The 18,888-nt window shown below is 41.1% G+C and overlaps 1 protein-coding gene across 1 annotated transcript; it reads right to left on the bottom strand.

Annotated features, from left to right (window-relative positions):
* Positions 1-2,371: 2,371 nt before the first annotated feature.
* On the bottom strand, positions 2,372-16,730 carry LOC309695000 (uncharacterized protein). The gene is made up of 8 exons (XM_082515358.1): positions 16,635-16,730; positions 10,730-10,935; positions 10,494-10,619; positions 10,301-10,405; positions 9,821-10,185; positions 2,664-2,805; positions 2,519-2,572; positions 2,372-2,438 (listed from the first exon to the last, which is right to left on the bottom strand). The coding sequence occupies exons 3-5, from the start codon at positions 10,617-10,619 to the stop codon at positions 9,844-9,846; spliced, it is 573 nt and encodes a 190-aa protein (XP_082371484.1). The 5' UTR covers positions 10,730-10,935; positions 16,635-16,730; the 3' UTR covers positions 2,372-2,438; positions 2,519-2,572; positions 2,664-2,805; positions 9,821-9,843.
* Positions 16,731-18,888: the final 2,158 nt, after the last annotated feature.

The following is an 18,888-nucleotide window of genomic DNA, read 5'->3' as shown; positions in this document are numbered from 1 at the left end:
AGCACAATGCCAGGTGTTCCTCAGAGCATTATAAGTCACAAATATTCTGCCAAGACGGCAGAAACTGTGTATTTCCGGCTCAAATACAGACAAACAGATCTGTGTTGAGGATCCACCAAAATCCACCCTCACACAAAGTGGAGCATATGCCATCTGGGCAGCTTTCTGTCTCTTTATGCATGTAGCAGCTTTGGCCTCTCCAAAAAATTTAAGGTCCACCATTTCCATCACGATGTGCTCTTGAAGAAAAACCTCCTTTACAGTTTCTCGGCAGTAATCTAGTGAGCGAAGGTGCTCACATAAACTGAAGCCTAGTCCGCTCCGCTGGGCCAGCAACTGGTATTGCTGACATTCCTCCAGCTCACATCTGATATTGTGAGACATCCCCCATGTTTTCCTCTGAACGTGAACTGGCACAGAGAACCCATGGCCAGTTCTCTGCACAGCAAATAACCCTGTAGTTTCATCTACACAAACACACTGCTCCGGCTCACTGAGCTGCAGCGGCGCTGGCTCCTCAGCTGGTGGCTCGCTGAGCTGCTCCGGCTCGCTGAGCTGCGCAGCTGGCGGCGCGGGCTTCTCCCGCTCTCCGAGCTCCTGCCCGCTGAGCTCCAGCTCCGGCTCCTGCTCGCTGAGGTGCTCCTGCTCCTCTTGCTGCCTCGCGGGCTCCTCCGGCTCGCCGAGCTCCTGCTCACGCAGGGCAGGTCCAGGTGGCGACATAGCAGCCGGTGAAGAAGATGGCAGAAGGGTGACTGCAGGCGGATGAGGTGACAGTGGCGCTACAGCTACAGATGGTGAAGCAGCAAGTGATGTGGAGAAAAACCCAAGTGAAATAAATAAATAATTAATTAAATGTGTCAATAATTAATTAATTACATGTGTCGTAAATATTTATGTAATTAATTATTTCTGATTTTAATTAATTATTGCCACATTTAATTAATTATTTAATGGTGTATTTAATTAATTCATTATGGCAGTCCTGGCGTTCCATAGGATCTTTGTTCCCTACAAGTGAGGAAACACTACACAATGTGTTACTCTTCTATCACTCCCAGTTTCAACATTTTGCCCATTTTCTTCTGAACAATTTGCCTGTTGTGCTCGAGTCAGGCTATGAGTGCATTATCACCCCAGGCTGTGTTTCAAAATAGCGCTCTTTGAGCAAAGTAAGTTTCTGGGGTGGCTGTAGCTCAGGTGGCAGAGCAGGTCAGCCACTAATCAGAAGGTCGGTGGTTCGATCCCAGGCTGCCTCCTGGCTGCATGCCAAATATACTTGGGCAAGATACTAACCCCATGTTTGCCTACTGGTGGTGGTCAGAGGGCCCGGTGGCGCCTGTGGCCGGCAGCCTCGCCTCTGTCAGTGCCCCCCAGGGCAGCTGTGGCTGCAATGTAGCTTGCCATTGCCAGTGTGTGAATGACTGAATGTAGTGTAAAGTACTTTGGGGTCCTTAAGGACTAGAAAAGCGCTATACAAATGCAGGCCATTTACCATTTAAAGTCGGGCAGGTGGGAGAACAAATCTGCAAACCGCTGCAAAATTGAGGTCACTTTTTCTTTTGTTAGATTAACAAGTTCAATGCGGCTCCCTATGTGGATGAGAGCAAGTGGTTCAGAAAATGTGGTAGATTGTGGTGCTTGGTCTTTCCCCCAGTGGTAGGACATCTATGTACATTCTGATTAAGTTATGAAGTTTATGTGAACTTATTAGCCTTGTGATTTTACAACTGAAATTTGTGTAGATATAGGACCAAATGGCATCAAATGGTTTGACTGTATAGTACAACATACCCCAAAACTTCAACATTTACATACTGAAAATATGTCTTAAGCTTGGACTTTTACTTCTTCAAGAAGCATGTCTCCTTTCTTAATTTGACTGATCTCACATATGGTGGAAATATATAATGTCAAGTCTGAGAGCACTTGTGATTCCAGAAAATAAACGTGACAGTAACTCATTGGACACAGTATTAGATGATCACTTTTTATTAACAACTCTTTTATGTAATAAAAAAGTGGGATCTTCAAAAACAAATACAATGCAAAAGCCCTCAAATAAGGCATTTCTTGGGCTTACTGGGAGCAATGGAATAAATTGCACCTTATTTTCAGAGTCCTTTTTCCCCCTTCACTCTTCATCTTCTCCAGAGGCTCCTGCTGTACTTTTTCTTTTCTCTCTCTTACTTTGGCTTCACTCTTCATCTTCTCCAGAGGTTCCTGCTGCACTTTTTCTTTTCTCTTTCCTACTTTGGCTTCACTCTTCATCTTCTTCAGAGGCTCCTGCTGTACTTTTTCTTTTCTCTCTCTTACTTTGGCTTCACTCTTCATCTTCTTAAGAGGCTCCTGCTGTACTTTTTCTTTTCTCTCTCCTACTTTGTCTTCACTCTTCATCTTCTCCAGAGACTCTTCTTGTATCTCTTTCTCCTCCAGTTGTTCTTTATTTTAAGAAAATAATCATTTACTTACTCATTAACTTAACATTGTTCATATTGTGCAATATAATGTTAATATTTACCTGAGGTTATTATTGCTGCAGATGACATTCCACTTTGGTCTTTCTTGTTGTTATCTAAGACCAAATGAGAAATAAATAAATACCACTTCACCTTAAAGTTCTTTGAACTTGTGTATTTTTACTACAGCTGCTGGTTTCCAGTTACCAGATCTGGGTATGGTGTCTTCAAAGAGAGTTGATTGATGAAAAGTGAGCCTCTTCAAGCATCTGGTTTGGTGAATCACCCTTTTTTCTGAACTCTTATTCACAGTCATTGCTTTGTCTTGGCTTACATAGGCCTGCTGCATCTGAAAAATGATGATTGACAAAGAAAAACAAGGTTACTTTAGCTCATCTAGATGTAATGTTCAGATTTGTTATGTAACAACTGGAATTTGGTGCTGTAATCGTAATGAGCTCATCGCCGTTTCTCTGTCCTGTACATATAACACACAGAAATGCAAGAAGACTATGGTGTGAAGACGTGTCTCCCGGGGCTCCGCAAAGCAATGACAAAAATATTGGTTTAAGACGCATCCGCATTTACTATATCAGCCCTGTAGGCTCTAAATAACCGTTCTTGCCGCCGAGCATCCGCTCGTTTATTTATTTTTTTTATTTTTTCACTCTCTGAGGTCGGGAAACCTACTTTTGACAACTTCTGGGAAAGGCCGTAGGAGCTTCTTTCCTGGTTGGCTGTGGTGACCGTAGCAGTTGCGTCCGGGCAATCAAGTTCTCCCACTAAAAGCCTCACCATTTGCTCTTCATTTTTCTTTTTGTACAATGGCAGATAAGAGGGAGCACCGTCGAAAACGGGGTCAAGCCGGCGCGGGTGGTTCTCAGAGCCCGGAGCTGGGCCGCGAATCCCAACGTGACGCGGCTATCACAGAGAGCAGCTACGAGCAGGGTGCGGGCGCACCGCTCGGTGAAGCCACATTTACCAGAGCATTGGAGGCTCTGAAACGGGACATCTGCGACAAGCTTGAATGCAAGATTGACACGGTTACCCATACACTGCGGTCAGAAATATCATCTGTGAAGGCTGAGTTTAAAGCTGCTATAACCACCCTACAGGCCACCGTTAATGCTCAAGGGACTACCATTAAAGATTTGGAGCTTTCAGCTACAACCTGCAGTGACGACCTGACTTCTCTTCAATCTGCTGTAAAGGTCCTAACGGAGGAGGTCAGACAACTCCAAGCTAAATGTGAGGATCTAGAAGGAAGATCAAGGCGTAACAATATTCGCCTTGTTGGCATCCCCGAGGGTTTGGAGTCTTCCAACCCTAGGGAGTTTATTTCCCATCTCCTGCAAGATCTTCTGAAACTGAATGAAGCACCCTTGTTAGATCGGGTTCACAGGTCCCTTGGGTCAAAGCCCAGAGAGGGAACGCCTCCTCGCCCACTTCTCATTAGAGTCCATTACTTCCATGTCAAGGAACAGCTGCTACGTCTTGCAGGGGCAAATTCTCCTCTACTTTACCAGGGCAGAAGGATTTCCATTTTTCCAGACTTTACACCTGCAGTGGCTAAAAAGCGTTCACAGTTTACTGGTGTCAAGCGCCTTCTGCATTCCTGTCCTGGGATCAAGTTCTGCCTGTTCTACCCTGCGGAACTGAGGGTGACACTTCCAGATGGAGTTATACGTAAGTTTACTGATCCTGCGTCTGCCACGGACTTTGCCAATAAGATCCTGGGGGGCCCAGCCTCTCAGGGTACATAAGTGTCTTAGTCCATGGGCTGATATGTCCATCTTGCTTAATTTCTTTGAAATAATTTTTTTTTTTTTTTTTTTTTTTTTTTAGGATGTGTCTCGTTCTAATATACTCTCATATAATCCTTGATTTGTCTTTGCCTTGTAATGCACGGAGCTTAAACTCAACTGGGACTTCGAATGGTTGGGAGGAAGTGCTCAGGGGTGTGTTTAGCGAGGGGTGCGCGCATCTTGTTAGGGAAGATGCTTCAGCATTTAGGGGGAAGTTTGGGTGTTTTTTGTTTTTATGTTGTACTGTTCTGTACACTGATTTTGTTTTTTGCGTGTTTTTCATTGGTCAGCTGTGGCTTTTCTCAACCTATGTTTTAATATGGCACCGCAATTAAATATTAATAATCAACAAGCAGGTTACTCATTTAAGTTCTGTAGCTGGAATTGTAAAGGCCTGAACCAACCTATTAAAAGGAGCAAGGTCCTTCATCATTTGCAATTTTTGGGCGCCCAGGTTGTGTTCTTACAAGAAACACACCTAAAAATTTCAGATCATTTTAGACTTCGCAAGGGGTGGGTGGGTCAACTCTATCACTCTACATTTAATTCCAAAGTTCGTGGTGCTGCTATTTTAATACACAAATCAGTGCCATTTGTTTCTTCTAAGGTTATAGTGGACCAGAATGGTAGATTCATTATTGTGAGTGGTAGTATTTGGAACACTAAATTTATTTTTGCCAATGTTTATGCTCCCAATTGGGACGATCCAAATTTTCTTAGTATTCTTTTCACTAAAATTTCTGATTTCTCTTCCCACTATTTGGTTCTTGGTGGCGATTTTAATTGCTGGCTCGGGCCGCTGGATCGATCCTCAAATAAGCCTGGTAGGCAATCCAACTCTTCCAAAATTATTAATACGTTCCTTAAAGAATTCTCTGTTATTGATGCCTGGCGTTTCCTCAACCCTACACGTAGAGAATACACCTTTTTCTCCCCTGTTCATCATACATACACTCGTATTGATTACTTCCTACTGGACAGTCGACTTACTTCACAGATTCGCTCTTGCTCTCATAGTGCTATTGTCATTTCAGATCATGCTCCGTTGACTCTAGATTTGGCAGTGGGCCAATGTTCTCCGCCAGCTCCATGGCGTTTGAATACACGCTCGCTGTCAGACGATAAGTTCACCACATTTCTGAATTCCAAGATAGACTTATTTATAGAGACAAATACTACACCCGGAATATCACCCTCTATTTTGTGGGAAACATTTAAGGCTTTTATCAGGGGACATATTATATCTTATGCTGGTTTTGAGGCAAACCAAAGGAAAGCAAAATTGTCCGAGCTCATAATACGCATATCGCAATTAGACGAGTTGTATGCCGTTTGCCCGGCACCAGAGGTCTATAATGATAGGCTGTCTTTGCAGACTGAGTTTGATCACCTGTCCTCTGCTCGGGCTGAAGAGATGTTGCTGAAATGTCAGTACTCCCAGTATGAATATGGGGATAAGGCCAGTAAACTGCTCTCTCATCAGCTCCGTAGTGCAGCAGCTGCACACTCCATTCCTCGGATTCAGACATTAAGTGGTGTCTCTATGGATCCTAGAATAATTAATGACCAATTTCGAGACTTTTATTCATCTCTCTATGCGTCTGAGTGTGCATTTAGTACGGAGGCTTTGGACTCATTTTTCAATCATCTTAAGCTCCCATCAATCGATCAGACACACAGCCTCCAGCTGGAGGGACCAGTAACTGTAGAAGAGATCATGCAAGCTATCAGCAAACTGCAGTGTTCTAAGTGTCCCGGACAGGACGGGTTTCCGGTTGAGTTCTATCGTAAATTCATGCCTAAACTGGCTCCGCTCATGATAAATATGTATAAGCACTCACTGGAAGTTGGATCCCTCCCACCCTCTCTACTGCAGGCATCTATATCCCTGATCCTAAAAAAGGATAAGGATCCACTACAATGTGGCTCATACCGTCCCATTTCTTTGTTAAATGTGGATTATAAAATCCTTGCTAAACTTCTAGCGAGGCGTGTAGAAGCAGTCTTACCATCTCTAATCAATCTGGACCAAACAGGCTTTATTAAAGGGAGATACGCCTTCTCTAACCTTAGACGTTTGTTTAATGTCCTTTACAATCCCTCAGACTCCAACAGCCCTGAGTTTGGGATCAGTTTAGATGCTGAGAAGGCTTTTGACAGGGTAGAGTGGGGATACCTCTTTTATGTTTTAGATAAATTCGGCTTTGGTAAAATATTCATCTCCTGGTTGAAACTTCTTTATACTTCCCCGCTTGCCGCTGTCAAAACAAATGGCACATGCTCTGACTTCTTTCCCCTGTTTAGGGGGACTAGGCAGGGCTGTCCTATGTCGCCATTGCTATTTGCAATCGTAATTGAGCCCCTAGCCATATCGCTAAGATCAAACCCAGGTATCACCGGGGTTTTTAGAAATGGTATAGAACAAAGAGTCTCCTTATATGCAGATGACTTGCTTCTTTATATCTCAGAGCCAGCATCCTCATTCCCTTTGGTACTTTCAATACTTGAACAGTTTAGCCTTATTTCTGGCTATAAACTGAATCTTGCTAATAGCGAACTGTTTCCCCTGAATGCTGCTGCACAGAAATATCAGTGCACAGCACTGCCTTTTCGAGTTGTATCAGACAACTTCACATATTTAGGGGTTAAAATTACAAGTCATTTTCATGCTCTTTTCAAGCTTAATTTCGACCCACTTGTGGAGAAAGTTAGGCAGGATTTGGACAGATGGTCTCTACTCCATCTGTCTGTAGCAGGGCGCATAAATACAATTAAAATGAATATCCTCCCCAGATTTTCTTTTCTTTTTCAGTGTGTCCCTGTATTTATTCCAATTTCCTTTTTTGTTAAATTAGACAAGATTCTATCTGGGTTCATCTGGAACAAAAAAAACCCCAGAATACGCAAGACATATCTTCAAAGACCGAAAAAGATGGGGGGGATGGCTTTACCAAACTTTATGTTCTATTATTGGGCATGTAATATTCGTATTCTCAGGTATTGGCTACAGGGGGAGGACACGAATAATGCCCCGGCCTGGCTCAGTTTGGAGACTTCTTCCTGTGTCTCAGCCTCTTTACCAGCCCTGATTTATGCCCAAAAGCAGCCTCCGAGTGCAGGTTCTTATAATAACTCTATTGTCAAAGTTACCTTGAAAATATGGTATCAATTTCGTCGTTACTTTAAGTTGACCTTTTTTCCCCTTCAATCACCCATTGTGAAAAATCCCTCTTTTCAGCCTTCGTTAGCTGATGGTGCTTTTTATTTGTGGGCCTCTTTGGGTATTAGGTCTTTTTCTGATCTGTACATTCAGAATACATTTGCCTCCTTTGAACAGCTCTCATTGAAATTTGGCCTTCCAAAAAGTCACTTTTTTCGCTATTTACAAATCCGGAGTTTTGTTAAGGAGAAATCCTCTCAGTTTCCATCTAGACCTTCTTATCATGACTTTGATAACCTTCTATCGCCTCCCCCTTCATTACAGGGCCTGATCTCCTGTTTGTATGGGAGAATATGCTCCTTTGGCAATTCTTCAATCTCGGCTATTAAATTGGCATGGGAGCAGGATCTGGGGTGTGTGATTCAGGATGACTCTTGGGATAAAATTCTTTACCGGGTCCATGGCTCCTCATTCTGTGCCAAACACGGGCTGATTCAATGTAAGATTCTGCACCGTATACATTGGACTAAGGCCAGACTAGCTCAAATATACCCCAATCTTAGCCCTGATTGCGACCGTTGTCATCAAACACCTGCCTCTTTAATGCATATGTTTTGGTCATGTTCATCCCTCAAACAATACTGGATTAATATTTTCTTGATTTTATCTAAGATCACCCAGCTAACCCTCCAACCTGTGCCCTTAACTGCTTTGTTTGGGGTTCTTCCTGATTCAGTTGCCTTGCCGACGCCTCAAGCGGATCTGGTAGCATTTTTCACCTTATTGGCAAGACGCAGAATATTGTTATGTTGGAAGTCCCCTTCCGTCCCATCCTGGGAAATCTGGATCAGAGACGTTTTGCACTTTAGCAAACTCGAAAAGATTAAATTCACCCTACGCGGGTCTACGGCCAAATTTTTTAAGACCTGGCAACCCTTTTTTGACCATGTTCAGACTTTGCGGTCTCGCAATGCTCCCAATTAGCCAGCTCAGACTCTATCATATTTTATTTTTTTCTTATCTTATGTTTAAGTAAGAGGCCTAAGTTTAAGTATATGGATTCTATTGTGCCTGCGCCCTAGTATTTATTTAACTACTTTATACATATTTTGTTTTCTCTAACAGAATTGACTTATCCCTATCACTAAGCTGACCACTTATCATCTGTGGTTTTTTTTTTTTTTTTTTTTTTTTTTTTTTGTGTGTTTTGGTTTTTATGTGTCTGTGTGGGGGTGTGGGTTCTGGATACTCTCCACATCTCCTTTGTACACTCAGGAACTGTTGTCTTGTACCCTTGGGTTTGTTACTAGTATTATTAGATTGGACTTTTTCCTTTTTCTGTTTGTACACCCACTGGTACTGCTATAATCATGAGGTGGGAATGTATGTTTTATATTGCTTTATGTTCTTTAAAAAGAAAACGGCATATTGTTCAATTTATCTTTTGTAAAAGTCGATGCAAAAACTTTAATAAAAAAAAAAAAAAAAGAAATGCAAGAACAAGAAAAAAATTATAAACCAGTTTCATGTTGGTATTGATTGTTTTAGAAACAAATCAAACTGCAAGGAATGAACTTTAGCCCCCTATTTGTGAGTAAAAGCATTTTGTAATAGTGCACCACTATAAGTGCCTGTGCTGATTTGTTAGCAAATAGTTTTTGGACCGTCCAAGTCCTCAGAACTCACTGCTGGTATTATACATACACGAGCACGATCATTAGATTTACTGCAGCTTTCTACTCCTCCTCATGACCTCACTAAAATGGACTGCAGCTAACTCACCTCTTCCTCAAACACATCTTTTCTGAATTGTCTTTGAATTTATCTGGTGGAGGTTTCCCATCATGTTCCATCCTCTTCGAATAAGCTGAGTTCTTCTTCTTCTTCTGGCTCCTCCCTTTAGGGGTCACTACAGTGGATCATCTGCCTCCATCTTATTCTATCCATAGCCGCCTCCTCGTTCATACCAACCCTATCTATATCCTCCATCACTATATCCTTGAACTCCCTCTAAGGGCTTGCTCTTTCCCTCCTGCCTGGCAACTCCATATGGAACAATATATTCACTATGCCTCTTCTACATATGTCCAAATCATGTCAGCTTTGCCTCTCTAACTTTGTCTCCAAACCGCTCAACATGAGCTGTCTCTCTGATGCACTCATTTCTAATCTTCTCCATTCTGGTCACTCCCAAACAAAATCTTAGCATCTTGAGCCCTGCCATCCCCTGCCTGGCCTTTTGCACTGCTTGTTGCTTTGGATGCTTGACTCCAGGTATTTAAACTCATGTACCTTCAATACCTTTACTCCTTGCATATTTCATATGAGCTGACCATCTGACGCAGAAGAATACAAAGACATATTTTGTTGAATGCACTGAAACAGAGGACAAATTTTACCTTTTCCATGGCCACTTTGTGAATCATTTGTCCCAAATGTTCTGCTTCATCCTTTGAATCATCTTTAGATTCATCTTGTGTGGGTCTGCTATCATGTGTCCCATCCTCTTCAGATGCTGCCACCATCTGTTTTCAGAGAAGACAACAATATGTTTGGTCATTTTTGATGGATTGATTGTGGAAGCACTGAAACTGAGGATGAATTTCACATCTCTTTGTGGCACAGGACACCCAGTTTTGTTTTTCATGGCTACCTTAGGAATCCTTTTACGTTCTTGTTCTTCCTCCTCTTCTGAATAGCCTTCAGATTCATCCTGTGTGGGTTTCCAGTCATCTGTCCCATCATCTTCAGATGAGCTCACAGACTGTTATTAGAACAGAAAAATATATATTTTACTCATTTTTCATGGATGTGTGGAAACAAAACACTTACATCTTTAACTGCAGGAGAAGAAACTCTGCTGGATTTTTCCTGCCCACCTTAGGAACCCATTCCCTCGCTTCATCCTCCTCCTCCTCTTCTGGATTGTCTTCTTGTGTGAGTTTCCCCACATCTGTCCTATCATTTTTGTAAAAGACCACCATCTGATTTTAGAAAAGTAAAAGTAAAAAGGTAAAAGATTAGTAATCAGTGAAAACACTAAAAACAAGCACAAGAACATACATTACATACTTTTCTCTTGCGCAACTGGTATGTCACTTTTTGTAGATGCTCCACCCCCTTTTTCAAATCCTGTTTAGTTTCTCTTATTGTGGCTCCGGCACTACAGGCAACCTCACCCTGACCTGGGCTCACCATCTGTTTATGGTACAAATTAAATATGTTTTGTTCATGATGGAGTAAATGATTATATATGAAAGAAGTGCAACCAATCAAAACTCTTACCAAGGGAATCAGGGCACACATACCTTGTTACTGCTACACTGGAAGAGCGTTCTGTCTAAAAGCTCCTCTGTTCCTGATGACTGCTGCTCTTCCTTGTCAGATCCTTCACTGTCCTCGTCCTGCACAGATCCTCTGTCCTCTCTCCTTTTCCTTTTATTTGCTGCATATGTTGCAATTGCATTGGTGGTCAGTGCTCGGCTCTGGAGTGTGTCCTCTGCAGGGTCCTCAGCTGTGCAAAGCAATATTACTAAATATGAATAAATGTAAGTGTATAGATAAATATATGACTTCACTTTAGCTTATTTAAATAACCTTGATAAAATCTTTTGGCTGTGATGGCATCATGGCACATAAATGTTGCCACTCTGTCATAAGATTTACGTCCCAACTGTCGCTTGGCCTGAAAGAATAATGTTTTAAAAAGAAACCACATGAATAAAACCCATGACACTTTAACCTACTTCATTGTGTGTCAAAAAATAAAAATGAAAAGTTTTCTCACATACAGCGGGGAAAATAAGTATTTGACACATCAGCATTTTTATCAGTAAGGGGATTTCCAAGTGGACTATTGACACAACATTTCCACCAGATGTTGCCATCAAGCCAAATATTGAAGTCATACAATCAAATCAGAACATATAAGTATACAAGTTAAACCATAATAAATAAAGTGAAATGACACAGGGAATAAGTATTGAACACACTTTATTCAATACTTTGTAGAAAAGCCTTTGTTGGTGATTACAGCTTCTAGACGCCTCTTGTATGGATAGACCAGTCGTCTGCATTGCTCAGGAGTGATTCTGGCCCATTCTTCCACACAAACGGTCTTTAAATCTTGAAGGTTCCTTGGGCCTCTTTTGAACTTTAATCTTCAGTTCTCTCCATAGATTTTCTATGGGATTTAGGTCAGGTGATTGACTGGGCCATTCAAGCAACTTGATTTTCTTTCTTTGAAACCACTTCATTGTTTCCTTGGCCTTGTGTTTGGGATCATTGTCTTGCTGAAATGTCCACCCTCTTTTCATTTTTAGCTTCCTGGTAGATGGCAGCAGATTTTTATCCAGAATGTCCCGGTACATCTCTCCATTCATCCTGCCTTCAATAATATGAAGTCTGCCAGTACCCCTTGCTGAAAAGCAGCCCCAAACCATGATGCTTCCACCCCCAAACTTGACTGTTGGTATGGTGTTCTTGGGGTGGTGAGCAGTGCCATTTCTTCTCCAAACATGGTGTGTAGAATGACTGCCAAAAAGTTCAATTTTGCTTTCATCTGACCATACTATAGTCGTCCAATAATCCACAGGCTTCTCCAAATGCTGTTGCGCAAATTTTAACCGAGCCTTGACATGCTTTTTGTTCAGCAATGGAGTCTTGCGTGGTGAGCGTGCATGGATGCCATGGCGGTTCAGTGCATTGCTTATAGTTTTCTTTGAAACAACAGTACCTGCTGATGCAAGGTCTTCCTGAAGTTCTGTCCGAGTGGTTCTTGGCTCTTGGAGAACCCTCCTGATTATTCTTTGGACTCCTCGGACAGGGATCTTGCGTGGAGCACCTGATCGTGGCAGGTTTATGGTGAACTGATGCACTTTCCATTTCCGGATAATGGCCCCCACAGTGCTCACAGGAACATTCAGCATTCTGGAAATGCACCTATAACCATTCCCATCAAAATGCTTTTCAACGATAAGATTACGAAGATCTTGAGAGAGTTCTTTGCTTTTACCCATCATGAAGTCTTTCCTGTGTGCCTTCTGGGTAATGAGGAGCCTTTATAGGCCATCAATTAGGACTAAAGCAGCTGATATCAATTAGTACTGATAGGGGACAGGATTTCTCTATCAATACTGACAGATTTCAGGTGATCTCCTGGCTTTCTATGTCATTTTGCCCCTTGTTATCTCCATGTATTCAATACTTATTCCCTGTGTCATTTCACTTTATTTATTGTGGTTTAACTTGTATACTTATATGTTCTGATTTGTTTGTATGACGTCAATATTTGGCTTGATGGCAACATCTGGTGGAAATGTTGTGTCAATGGTCCACTTGGAAATCCCCTTACTGATAAAAATGCTGATGTGTCAAATACTTATTTTCCCCGCTGTAAGTGCTACAGGAGGAACGTAGCATGTTGAAGGTGGGGGCAATCCCCAGATTCATCATCTCCCAGGCTGCCTTGAAAAATACCGGTAGTCTATGAAGAACACCTCCACTAGAACTGTGGAAAAAAGTCGGTGCCTCCGAACCGCCTTCAACATACTCTCTGATATGATTGTAACGCTGCAACCAGGTATACTCATTCTTGTACAGGGGGACAGCTGCTTGCCCATGATATCTTTGAGTTTTGTGCTGTTTAACCTAATACATGAAAAGACATGTTTATTCAGCTGAATAAAAAAATGTCTATGTATACTTAGATTTATATCGTTTTAGTACATACACGGATGATGCGGGCACCCTGCTTAGCTTTTTCTGCCATTTCAACCTCCTCAGTAGTCATGTTGATGATCACTCCCTTTCGGTGACCAGTTATGGCAATAATATATCCGCCCAACAGTCCAAAAAACAATTTCAATATTGTTCTGCTCTGGGGTTGCTTCTCGAGGTCATCTGTAAAAACACAAAGAGAACACTACATGTATTAATATGCTATGCTAACACATACACTGCATTTACATGTCCAGTCCCTTGTGCAGATTATAGAGGGATTTTACAAGCACCATGTCTCAAGGACCATGCAAGCACCACAAAGTATCAAACAAATTTTCCAGACCAACCATACAAAAAACCCAGTTTCCAATTACAAAACCCTGTAATGTGTCTTAAGATAGAAGATAGAAAGAGATAAAAGTCTCACGCCCCGTGCCGCCTCTACATATAGATAACAAATGCAAATGTGTTTGAGTAGTAGAAATGGCTGTTATAATGGCTGAGTGTGTGTGTGTGTGTGTGTGTGTGTGTGTGTGTGTGTGTGTGTGTGTGTGTGCGCGCGCGCGCGTCTGTGCGTCCAAAATATAACTCTAAATATTGAATGTAAATCTGTTCCAGATACCATAACTTGTAACTTGTTTTACTGAGGGTTAGTTATGCTCAGTTTCTGGCATGTTGAAAATAAATGAAACAAAGGAAAGAAAATGTGTAAGTTAACCAGTGTAATGAATCTGAGAATACAGGGAGTGCAGAATTATTAGGCAAGTTGTATTTTTGAGGAATAATTTTATTATTGAACAACAAACATGTTCTCAATGAACCCAAAAAATTCATTAATATCAAAGCTGAATGTTTTTGGAAGTAGTTTTTAGTTTGTTTTTAGTTTTAGCTATTTTAGGGGGATATCTGTGTGTGCAGGTGACTATTACTGTGCATAATTATTAGGCAACTTAACAAAAAACAAATATATACCCATTTCAATTATTTATTTTTACCAGTGACACCAATATAACATCTCCACATTCACAAATATACATTTCTGACATTCAAAAACAAAACAAAAACAAATCAGCGACCAACATAGCCACCTTTCTTTGCAAGGACACTCAAAAACCTGCCATCCATGGATTCTGTCAGTGTTTTGATCTGTTCACCATCAACATTGCGTGCAGCAGCAACCACAGCCTCCCAGACACTGTTCAGAGAGGTGTACTGTTTTCCCTCCTTGTAAATCTCACATTTGATGATGGACCACAGGTTCTCAATGGGGTTCAGATCAGGTGAACAAGGTGGCCATGTCATTAGTTTTTCTTCTTTTATACCCTTTCTTGCCAGCCACGCTGTGGAGTACTTGGACGCGTGTGATGGAGCATTGTCCTGCATGAAAATCATGTTTTTCTTGAAGGATGCAGACTTCTTCCTGTACCACTGCTTGAAGAAGGTGTCTTCCAGAAACTGGCAGTAGGACTGGGAGTTGAGCTTGACTCCATCCTCAACCCGAAAAGGCCCCTCAAGCTCATCTTTGATGATACCAGCCCAAACCAGTACTCCACCTCCACCTTGCTGGCGTCTGAGTCGGACTGGAGCTCTCTGCCCTTTACCAATCTAGCCACGGGCCCATCCATCTGGCCCATCAAGACTCACTTTCATTTCATCAGTCCATAAAACCTTAGAAAAACCAGTCTTGAGATATTTCTTGGCCCAGCCTTGACGTTTCAGCTTGTGTGTCTTGTTCAGTGGTGGTCGTCTTTCAGCCTTTCTTACCTTGGCCATGTCTCTGAGTACTGCACACCTTGCGCTTTTGGGCACTCCAGTGATGTTGCAGCTCTGAAATATGGCCAAACTGGTGGCAAGTGGCATCTTGGCAGCTGCACGCTTGACTTTTCTCAGTTCATGGGCAGTTATTTTGTGCCTTGGTTTTTCCACACGCTTCTTGCAACCCTGTTGACTATTTTGAATGAAACGCTTGATTGTTCGATGATCACGCTTCAGAAGCTTTGCAATTTTGAGACTGCTGCATCCCTCTGCAAGATATCTCACTATTCTTGACTTTTCTGAGCCTGTCAAGTCCTTCTTTTGATCCATTTTGCCAAAGGAAAGGACGTTGCCTAATAATTATGTACACCTGATATAGGGTGTTGATGTCATTAGACCACACCCCTTCTCATTACAGAGATGCACATCACCTAATATGCTTAATTGGTAGTAGGCTTTCGAGCCTATACAGCTTGGAGTAAGACAACATGCATGAAGAGGATGATGTAGACAAAATACTCATTTGCCTAATGATTCTGCACTCCCTGTAGAATAACAGTGATTCTAATAACAGGCCTCACAGAGTGTCTGACCTTGGTGTGTGTGTTTCTGTGTGTTGTGTATAATGTGACACAGTGGAGCTAATAATCTCAAAGAATATCTGACAAACAAAATGTATGTTTTCATTAAATCATAAAATAACTAGAGAAATAAATGGTAATTAACTGAGTTTTAAAGCATTCGAATTGGAAAGGGATTAAGTTACAATGGATGTTCTTGTGAAAATGTCCTAAAGACAAATCTAACTGAAGTAGAATCACATAAACTGAATGAAACATGAAGTGATTGAATATGAATTCTCTATGTTAAGAATAACAATGAAAATGTAATGAAGCATTCACAATTTTAAAAGCTACACATTGATAGATAAGGTGTGGGAAGATATGACGTCCAGTAGGAGAAGGGGGGGGGGGGGGTGAACAGGTGAGGTGAAGAAGAGATTTTGTGTTTTTCTTTTTTGTCTTCTGCAAGATGAGCAGCCCAAAAGATTGGATCGAAGAGGTTCACAGTTGAAAACCTGTCCAACCTGTGAATTCATTCCTTTTTGTCTGCTCATTGTTGCTGTGTTAGGCGGTTAATTTAGAAGGATTTTGATTTACATCCTTCCTCCAACCTCTCCTCACCAAAGAAAAGAACACACTTAGCATTAGCTTAGAGCATCTTAGTTAGATAAGTAGAGTTTAAGTAATCTGATTATTGTTTTGTGATTATTTTATTTTCCTTATTCTTATTTAATTAAATTTCCTGCAATTAAAGTTTAAATTGTGGACACCTTTTATGAAACAATAAAAGTAAAAGTCTTATTCTTTGTAAGTGCAAATACCTCTTACACTTTATTCTAGCCATAATAATGAAAATTATCTTTACAATCATCCCAGAAATAACAAGATCAAAATGTACAGGGCTCCATCTTAAGGCAGAGCTGCACATATTTCACTGCAATGGTGATGTGTTTTAGCTCTGGCTTCATGTGCATTACATTGACCAAGCTGCACATTATTCTTAAATTTAAACTGGACATTAGACAGAAAAGACATAAGCTCAGTTTCAGTGTGTGGGTCACTGTGATGTAAAGATCTGTAGGGGCTTTGTCTTAACCCAGATCTGAAGTCTGTATAATCCCTCTTAAGTAAAATGAACATTCAGTGTCATTGTGATCATTGCAGTGATCCATACCCAGTGCGGCAGCAATCTTCTGGGGAGCCTCATCAATGAACAAAGCATGTTTTTCTGCTTTGACAAGTCTTTCTAAAAAAAAATGTAAGCACAATACCTTAGACACTTTATTATTAACATCATGTCATTAAAGTAGGTAGAGGTATAGATGTGTATTATATACGTACTAGACTTAGATCTCCGCACATTCAGCTGGTGCACGACTACTTCACGGCCTACTTCCGATAACCATCTTGTGATTGCCTGGACATCATGTCTCTCTGACAACATTTGCACCATTGGGACGTGAGAGTTGTCCCTTCCTGTTAACACACCTTGATACAGGAAGATATTTCCAGACAAACCATTAGGCCTGAGAAGCTTTTTTACAACTGAGCCAGTCGCATCAAAGGCAACTATGGGGTGCTTTTCAATCTTGTACATCAGCATTTGAGTTTGACTCCAGTAGTGACAGAAGAACTTGTCTAATCCAATGTCCCAAATGCTTCCATTGTGAGGGGAACTGTATTTTAATGAGTGGAGAGACAGTATTGGGTTTTTATGAGCAACTTCTAGTTGATTTTGTTCATGTTTGGCTTTGCGCAGAGTTGTCAAATTTGGTAGATGGCTTGGCTCTGGATCACCAAAGTCCATCAGCTTTTCTGTCTCTGATGCTCTCCACACATGGGGCTGCAGTCTGCCTTCACAAAGTTCTTTTTTTACTTGTGCCCTCAGACTTCTGGACACGGCTCTCCTAGAAAAGCCAGTGTGCATGGATTCATCTGTGTTTGCCATTACACACTTCAGCACCATTGGGCAGTGATTTTCAGGTTCCTTTTCACATGTAATGTACAGCTGGCCACTACACTCTTTGCAAAAGCCTCTGATTTAATAAAACAAGATACAGTTCTGGGGTACACCTTGGCTCGTTTAAAAGTAATGGTGCATGTACTTGTAACCTCTTTCCAGATTCCCTGGTTTACAACATGAGTCCATGTACCTGGTTTCAAAATTGTGTATTCCCTTTTCTTGAAAGTATTCTTTTTGTATGTGACTTTATGTGGAATCATATGTATCCACTGTTCAAATGGGAGCTCCACATTGAAAGTCTTGCAGTCTTTGTTTTGAAAAGGAGAGCTGCTTTGTTCAAAATCATTATCATTGTCACTACTGTCTGTGTCAGTCAGTCTCTCTTCATCACTGTAATCCAGAGCAGCCCATACATTGTGTCTGTTTAATTTAACAAAAGTGTAAAGAGCTTTTGGTGTCATCTTTTCACCAAGTTGTTTGCATAGATTTTGCCATATGTCATCACTTGGAGTTGAAACTTTTCCATTTTTTATGACTGCTTCTTTAGAAGCACGAAGGACTTCAAATACTGCAATTTTGTCCACCACTGATTTCTTTGGCATCTGTCAAGCAAAAATTAAAAATGTGATATATTACTGCTATAATTTGATTATAACTTTAATTCTACATCTTTAAGTGGACATAAAATTACTTACTTTTATACACTGTTTTGACATAGTGAATTGAAGTGTTGATGATTGCTGTTGGTCATGGAATCTAGCTTAAAAATGCAAATAAGATAGCTAGCACATGTTTTCTTCAACTCTTGTTTTTTTTCTCTCAGAAGAAGAATGTGTATGATAGCACCCCCTGGTGATCACAAACCAAACACAGGTCGCTATGTTTGGTTTTTTTGGCAGAGTTGTACCAGTTTATCCTTAACAAGATCTAGTTCAAAATTCATTTGATCGGTATAAAAATGAATGTAGTCAATGTTCATAGCTCATCATCAAAATACTTGTAGATAAATCCGTGCACTGTTGAGATAAATCTGTGTCTGTGTCAATCCCACACATGTTTAATAGCCCACTCATTTAATAGCCTTTTGTGACCATGGCTACAGAAGTTTGACTCTTGCAAAAAATATAAATCGGCCCTTTCAGGTAACATTGACAGTTACCTAAGATTTACAGTTCTTCAGGCTGTTTGGAGCCTTTGAGTTCAGATTTGCTGAATCACTGAAGTGCACTCCTGTCCTGTGTATGTTAATTTTATACAACTTGCTCATGACAGCCCACATACAAATGACAGCACTTTTGTTAATATTACCATTTGACTTAAAAGCTACAGTTCACATATTATTAGGTTAATGTTTTAACAACCATTAGCATTTTAGCATAAACCCTGCTGGTAGCACACTAGATGGAGTAAGGTAATGTTAAGAAACATGGTAGTCAGTGATCCACAACCAGCTTATTGGCTCAAA

Source organism: Aulonocara stuartgranti (genome assembly GCF_965226115.1).
Source record: "Aulonocara stuartgranti genome assembly, chromosome: 19".
Classification (NCBI taxonomy): domain Eukaryota; kingdom Metazoa; phylum Chordata; class Actinopteri; order Cichliformes; family Cichlidae; genus Aulonocara; species Aulonocara stuartgranti.
Note: the sequence above shows the minus strand (reverse complement) of the source record. Positions and strands in the feature narration are given on the sequence as shown.